At 32.3% G+C, this 8,646-nt stretch overlaps 1 protein-coding gene across 1 annotated transcript; it reads left to right on the top strand.

Moving 5' to 3' along the window:
* Nucleotides 1-902: 902 nt before the first annotated feature.
* LOC132722220 (uncharacterized) lies at nt 903-6,220 on the top strand. Its single transcript, XM_060706668.1, has 3 exons — nt 903-1,005; nt 2,842-3,001; nt 4,351-6,220. The coding sequence occupies exons 2-3, from the start codon at nt 2,866-2,868 to the stop codon at nt 5,448-5,450; spliced, it is 1,236 nt and encodes a 411-aa protein (XP_060562651.1). The 5' UTR covers nt 903-1,005; nt 2,842-2,865; the 3' UTR covers nt 5,451-6,220.
* The last annotated feature ends 2,426 nt before the right edge of the window (nt 6,221-8,646 follow it).

Raw genomic sequence — 8,646 nt, 5'->3', positions numbered from 1 at the left:
CTTATACATAATATTATACATAATAATAAATTCTATTCATTCTGTAAATTTGTAATATTTAGGTACATATGTATTTTTTTTCAATCTCATGTTTTTTTGTTAGCTGTGTCTTATGTTAATATGTTATGCTCTCCCGTGGAGGAAATAATATTTTCTATCTATGGGAAATATATCAAGATATTGATTAACTCAAAATAAAATTTTATAAATACTTACTTGGTGTAAAAAAACCTAATTGTGCAGTCTATGGAAAGGTATCTAAAGTTTTGGAATAAAATTGTTAATAATCAGCATTCACCAATATAAAGTATGTGTTAGTTTATCTATTTATTCATTCATTCATGTTTTTATTCATTTTATTATTTATTCTCATTTTATTCAATTACAGTAACTGATTTTATTTATTTATTTATTTATTTATTTATTTATTTATTTATTTATTTATTTATTTATTTATTTATTTATTTATTTATTTATTTATTTATTTATTTATTTATTTATTTTATTTATTCATTCATTCGTTCATTCATTCATTCATTCATTCAATCAATCATATCATCCACTATATATTGTGAACCACATTAAAATATTAATTAAACACAGATTCATTAACGCTTGTCTGTTGTACAAAATTTAAACCACGTGATATGCATCTATGTTTTAAGTAAAACATGCCCAAGGGCGATAACTGGCAATGTATTTATTTGTACTGATAATAATAACCAAGCATGTATAGATCGTTAGCTAAATATTTTTTTTCACTATCAAAATTAAATCAGTTAATAATACATAACATCGATGACGAGTAAATTTAAATACAACACGACTGGAATATCCCGGGGGACATTAAGAAAATCATTTTTTCAATTAAGATAATTGTTCCACGTTCACTATTAACCAAACAAGGTTTGAGAAGAAAAAAAAAGAAATTAGTCATTGAAAAAAGCATAGCTATCATAAGGATGTGAGTGTTAATATTCATTAAAGGGATTTTAAAATCTAAATGTAAGTTTATCTATTTTTGTATATTGTTTTCAATACAAAAGGATCTCTAAAGTACTAAAAAACATAAAATTCTAATTTCTTACATAGATCATATTGAGCATTTAAAAAAGAAAGATATTCAAAAGATAACGGAGAAATATGCTCGCAAATAAATAAACAATTGATATGTTTATGCCATTCTTAGCCCGATTTGAGTGAAACGCGTTACAACGATTTACAATTTATAGTCATTTTTTCACAATTATAATAATTATTTTGGTTAAACGGAGTGAGCGAATGATCTGAAATTTTGCACACAAGTTCTTTTTATCAAAACCACGGATTTATATTACATATATATAATATAAATCCGTGTCAAAACGTGCATCAAATGAAACGCTTATCTCGAAAAATTACTTCCAGTCCCGTCAAGTAAAAAAAATAACTCAGGGGAGTCCCTTTAATATTCAATTTTATCAGTTTTCATTCATTTAAAACTTTTTCAGAAACTTGATAAATAAACATCTACTATAGTCTATAGATATTTATCTAATTATAGCAATGTTGTTACTGGGGATGATCTGTTTGTATTTTTTAAATTTTATTAACCTGATTTTACGGTCAATGCACACAATATATTAATCTTCGATAAATTTTCGGTAAATTTCGTGAGATGTACACAGTAAGAAGTGTTTTCTAGTTATATTGTCAGGGTAAACTACCGGTTTATAATTTGAAAATGCCCTACGTGTTGTTAGAGCGCACATGTTCGTGATTTCTTTTCTAATTTATAACTATTTTCAACATTATTTAAGCTATGATTGGTTTTAGTTATGTTGTTATTTTTGTTTTTTAATATGTTTTGAACTTTCTTTGGTAAAGTCTATACTCTTTTTAAATTACATGTTTTAAAAATCAATATTTAAGATTGATTCGAATTAAAATCAATATAAGTCATTTCAGTGCAGTAAAATACAATACAGAAAACGAGACAAAACAGAGTTTCTAAGTTGCTTCATATCCGTGTAGACAATTTTGCAAGTTCTTGGCCATATTCATTAAAATATACTTCAAAAATTAAAAACAAAATAGGTCTAAACAAAAATGGAAAAATTAAGGATCGAACCATAGACCTCTGTCATATCAGCTAATCACTTGACCGACTGTGCTATTGCGGATGTGACGAGAACCAATATATTAAGCTAGAGTGAGTTTTTCAAACTTAGTTATATACTCCATATTAATTCTCGTAAACTATACGATCAGAACTGAAGTTTGATCGAATATTTAAATGCGTGCTATAATGTATAATTTATTCATAATTGATAGGTTCATAAAATCAGTCTATAAAAGTAGTTATAAAAATATGTTTTAATTTTAAGATGCATCATGCGTCCAGATGAGTCAAAATATTTCAAGAACATCAAACTTGAGAAAAAATCGCGTGAATGTATCTTTCTGTATTTTTTTGTTTAACAATGTTTCTATAATGAATTTAATGCATTTTAAAAAGATGTTTAACAGCTGAGGAATGTAAGGCCGAACCCGCGGAAATGTGACACAAAAGTAGCAAAATGTAAACGAAGTAGTATATTGATTCGATACAAAATATTAGTTCACTATAATTATACCAACTTCCAACAGAACAAAAGTAGCACAAAAATTCATGTATATGGCAAACGAGTATTTTTCGGAAAATTCTAACAAGATACGAAAAATGAAAGATTTTTGAGAAATCAAATTAATAGCATTTCTTGGACATAATGGGCCTTTAAGGTGCTCGTAAAGATAAAATGGAAATGGACAAAAGATCAAGCTATTTGTACAAGCGCGTGATATGTTTCTCTTTTCTTTCAGTACATTTGTTTTCGAAAAGGAAAAATGGGTTTCCCTTTTATATCATCGTCAAGTAAAGCTGGTTGTCTTGGTGGTGTTTTGTTGAGCTTATCAGTGGTGATGTATATGCTACTACATACATGTACAAATTATACATCTCTAAACTTTACATACCTAACAAGTAAGTATCATTCTATTGTTTTTTTATATACTTTTTATCATTGTTTTCAAAATAATCAAAATAATGATGATGATGATGATGATGATGATGATGATGATGATGATGATGATGATAATAATGATGGTGATTATGATGATTATGATGATGATGATGATGATGATAATGATGATTGTTACAAAATATTGCCAGCCCTATGTCCTTCAACTTCGCTCAAAGAATAAAAATTACTCCGGGACAATTGATCCCGGACATTGAACATAATGGCACCTGCCTCTCTGCGTCCGTGTCCTAGTGGTTAAGGTCGTTGACAGTCAAACCATTTGGCCGTCACCGCTGTGTGTTCGAATTCTGACATTGACTTTGGATATTTACATGTGGGAAAGCTGAGGTCTTCCTCCACCAGTGGAACATCGCCATATGATCCATACTGTGTTGGTGTGACGTAAAACCCAATCGAACATACGAACAAAATGATTCAGAAATTATGTTGGATTAATTAGCTAAAACTGTGTGTAAATCGCGTGTACAAAAACAACATATGGACACAGAACCAAGTCACTATCAAGCCGTAGTCGTGTTATTCGACATACAAAAAAATCTTACAATAAACATACGTATATTACTCGTTAAAGGCCCATTGTGTCTCACAATAGATTTTATCTTTATTTCTTAAAATCATTTTATTTTTGATGTTCTATTATAGTTTTGAAAATGTTACTCATTGGCCATATACCTGAACCATCTTTTTCTTCTGTTTTTTTTTTTTTTTTTTTTTTTTTTGGCATTAGTCGAAGTATAATGATTTAGTATTCTGTATGGAAGTCAAATTACTAGTTTGTTCACATTTTGCTAATTTCAAAACAAATAACATTACATTCAGCTCCACTTACTTCAGGTGAAAATCATCTAACATGCTCTGAAACCATTATTTACGCACTATGAAACTGACGTTTGCCCTTTCTAAAGAAGGGAAACTATATTTGAGCCAACCAAAACCAACAGAATGGGTTTGCGACCAGCATAGATCCAGACCAGCCTGCGCATCCGCACAGTCTGATGTTCGCTATCAGTTTCTCTACTTGTTATAGGGTTTGTAAGCGAACTGCATGGATCCAGACCAGCCTGCGCATCCGCGCAGTCTGATGTTCGCTATCAGTTTCTCTACTTGTTATAGGGTTTGTAAGCGAACAGCATGGATCCTGATCAGACTGCGCAGATGCGCAGGCTGATCTGGATCCATGCTGGTCGCAAACCCATTATGTTGGTTTTGTCGTGACACGGCTAATTTGTTTCTGAGGCATAATGTTCGTATTATACACTGACCTTTCCTTTGTGATTTCTTTTTTCAGTTCCAGAGCTTCGTAGGCCGGGTAAAAATGACAAACTGGTTACAACCAGGGCTACACAGATAAACAGAATAACACATTTCAAAACCACGTGCGAAAGGTATGGATTTTATGAAAATGCAGTACAAAACAAGAATATTACAATCATGGTTTTACACTCGGAGAAGTACAAATTAGCAACTAAAATTGTGCCAAAAGTTGGGTCGACATTTATGATTCAGGCGTTCCATATTCTCACAGAATCTGAATCGACCGACGTTTTTAAAAGACCAAGGAGCCATTTACACGAAGGCGAAGCGATGCCATTCAAAAGCCAAGTTGCTGTTGATACTTTAGCAGATTATACGTTCCTCGTCATGGGAAGGAACCCATACTCACGCTTGTATTCAGCCTACGTTGACAAAGTGTTTGTTTTCAATAACTTTGAAGTGGGTTTGGACATATATTCTAAACTTTACGACGAAGAAACTATAACGGAGGACCCCACGTTATGTCGCTATGACATTTCCTTTGAACAGTTTCTTAAGTATCGTTTTGATGCTGGGGGAAGTGTTGGCTCCGGGCATTATAATCCCATTATGTCAGCCAACAAATTAGCGAACTTGTGCAGTCTTCCAAAAGTCATAGTTATAAAACAAGAGAGCTTTTCGGACGATATAGACCTCGCGCTAAAAGCCGTTAAGGTTACGGGTCACGTGTACGATGTTTTATCCAATCAGCTTCACGCGAAACGGGGAAAATCTACGATCATCAGTATTGTTGAAACAGTGTACGAAAAGCTGTCACAGAAAATAGAAAAGACTTGTTTAACGTGGAATGACATTGCTAAGAAATTATGGAAATCTTTTCAAATCCAGGGCTACATCCGGGACAGCTCGAAATTTCCCGCCAAAGGAAAATACTCACGTGCTGCGGATCTAATCAGCGTTATTCGAAAGGAAATAAAACTGCGACCTTTGACACACGACGAGTCAGTAAAGCAAAGAAATAAGGCCTTAATAAAAGCATATTCGGACGTGGATGTGAGTTATATAAGGAAAATACGTGACAATTACTCTCTAGATTTTGAATTCTTTCAGTATGGGGAAGCACTTAAAGTGTAAACAAAATTTGTCTCTGTTAAGGATTCATATCAATATTGACTTAAACCATTACCGTACTTAATCAATATTTTGCTTAAATTGTGAAAAATACAGAAGTTGTGTTGATGCGTTTTTCACTTATAATTGCATTTAACTTAATTTTTGTCATGTTATATCACAGTTTACATAAATAAACTGTCTAAACTGTCTAATTACTAATTATAGTAGATTATAACGAGTTCTAAATCAAAATGTTATTACTAATCATAAAACATGTTCATACTTAATTAACAAGAACTCTACCAACATTACTTTCTTCTCGAATATTTTATAAGAATATCTAGATATTTATGATATTTTTTCTATTGTGCTGCTAAATACATGTATGTGAATAATTAATGAAATATGTACATTTTGTAGACCAATACACTTTATTTAGGGCAACTCCTATTCCATGGCTGAGTGTTTACGGTCGTTGTATTGAAACGACTTGCCCTTCACCGTTGCGGGTTCGAATCCTGACACGGACTTTGAATTCTCTAATGTGAGAAAGCTCCCAAGGACCCTTTCGGTGGTTCTATTCAGGTGCCCGGTCGTGGCTGACATAATGCATAGAAGGGCGCCTGAGGTCTTCCCTCACCAGTAAAGCTGGAAAGTCGCCATATGACCTCGTACTGTATCGGTACGCCGTTAGATAAGATAAAATGTTGTATCTCTTCCTTTCAAAGTAAGTGACGAGTTATTTGTAATTAAAACAAATCATCTCGTCTTACGGTAAGAAAATAACCGCTGATAACCGCTGGTAACCGCTGATAACACAATAACTTGCGGTTAGTACAATCTTACGGAAAAGACGGTTTTCAAAATGCAGTGATATTTATCTGAACGTGCTATTAAAATATACAACACCGTCAGTGCCGTCTGCTGTCTATGACGTACATATTGTGCACGCGCTCTTGTGAATCTTCTGCAAATAACTATGGTACACGTAATGAAATTATGAATTGAAAAGACAGCAGTCTTGTCGTCTAGAAATCTGTGTTATTGACGTACATAATTATATATTTTAGACAGTCAATCCCTAAAAATGACTTTAGCTCTGCATGCCGTGTTAAATGCACACCTGACATTTAAAAAAACATATAAAATGTTGCCTAACATGCAATCAAACGGTCACATTTTCTAAATATACACTTCATACCAAACCCTAACCCAACCCGCTGACATTCGTCTGCGATTAATTCCGAAAACATATAATTACGAAGAAACACTACAAATATAAAGTTTTAACATTTTTCTCAGAATGAGTATAGCGTGAGATTTTTTTTCATTAGAACAAATATTTTATAAGATAATTATATTAAATATGTTTTGCTAAAAATTGTTTACCGGCTTTTCTTAATGTAGTTTCGAGGTTCAAGATTTTAAAGTACACTTGTGATTTCTGTTGCCGTAAACAATAATGGCAATGTTTACATGCTTGTAAATAAATGTATAAAACATCTAAATACGACAAGCGTAAAATTACATATATAATATCACAGTCAAGAAATGAATTCTAAAAATATAATAATTAATGTTTGAAATTAGTTTAAATAGGCTACCAGTTATTTCTCTAGCAAAAGTTGCATCGTAAATAAATTTAGATAATTTGGGTCCCTAAAGCAAGCCCAGGATAGAGAATTATTGTATGGCTCTTAACAACAGGCAAGCTCTACCTGACATTATCAAATCGTGGGATGTGTGCTTAATTTTCACATGATTTACGCACGGGCTTTCGCGCAACTCTAGCATGATTCACTCGTAACTTATACACGTGCGATAACGTAATTTATATTTAGCATGATTTTTTTTTATAAAACGGCTTGCATGGAAATTTGTGTTATTATGTTATTTCCACGTGTATTTTTCATACTAGCCATTTTCATGTGATTTCCTAATAGTTTTCGTCCTTGAAGCACAATTTTAGCATAATTTGTGCATGGATTGCATGATATTTGTTCATGAGTAATGCGTGCATAACTTTTCAGGTAAGTTTATGCAAAAGGCTTTTAATAATATCTCATAAACCGAGAATTTAGAATGTGTTACCATTGTTTTCGCGTGATATTCTCTTTCCAGATATTTTTGCACGTAAATTTAGCTTGATCAAAGAGAGTATATTATATGATCTGTTTTCAAAAAACAAACATATACATGTAACATGTGTAAAGAACATTAATCTGATCTTGTTGATGTCTTTCAGAGGCGTATTTTTATTTCACTTGACGTGTACATTGTTCAACAGTTAAAGATACAAGATCTTTATCATTTTAAGTGGAGTACATGTACTTGATGCTTCTGGGCAAATATTTTGATAAATTGCTTTGATTCTAATTGATAAATAATGAATATGGTCAATAAATAAACTTTTTGTACTTGTTTGTTGTTTATTTTATGTCAGCCCTTTATCGGATAAATCATGTGATTTGTCATTGTAAAAAAAATAGCGCTACTGTAGGGAACGCCTTAAATTTAGTCAAGGGAGATACTCTTATATTTGATAAAAGTTCAAAATACACTACTATTGTTGCACCATGACCATTTACAGTGTTTGTATTTTTATTTTGACACTGTAATATTTTTTTGTAAAAACCCTTGTGCATTCAATGGTTAAGACATAAGAATTGCTGCAGCCACCGTTAATCCCTGCGTGATCGTAATCCCTGCGTGATCTTAGAAGGCGACCAAATAGGTTCGAATAACTGGTGTCTATAGACATATCTCTAAGCTCAAGCCAGTGAGGTGGTTTGAAGTTTGTGACACACAAGGTAAACCAAAATCATTTTTCCTGTTTCGGCGCCAATATGACATGAACTTTGTTGGTGCGCCGTAAAAATCAAACCAACAAACAAGCAAATACTTTCATATAAAATGATATTATATATATTTATATGATATAAGGCGTCGTTTTCATACGGTGGCTTATATACGCCATGACGTATGTTCGATTTGATTTGTTGTTGTTGTTTTTGTTTTGTTGTTGCTGTTGTTGGGGTTTTTTTTTCTTTTTTTTTTTGGGGGGGGGGTGGGTTTTTTTTTGGGGGGGGGGGGGCTTGGCCAAGAAAACTCAAAGATACAAGAAATTTAAGAGAATAGCAAAGAAAGAGGTTTCTGAAATAGGGTCCACTCTGAAATAATGTATGGTATTGAAAATTAATACAAAAAAAAATATTTA

The sequence above is a fragment of the Ruditapes philippinarum genome, unplaced genomic scaffold, assembly GCF_026571515.1.
Source record: "Ruditapes philippinarum isolate M1 unplaced genomic scaffold, ASM2657151v2 ctg4749_1_1_1_1, whole genome shotgun sequence".
NCBI lineage: Eukaryota > Metazoa > Mollusca > Bivalvia > Venerida > Veneridae > Ruditapes > Ruditapes philippinarum.
This window is presented reverse-complemented; position numbering and strand designations above follow the sequence as displayed.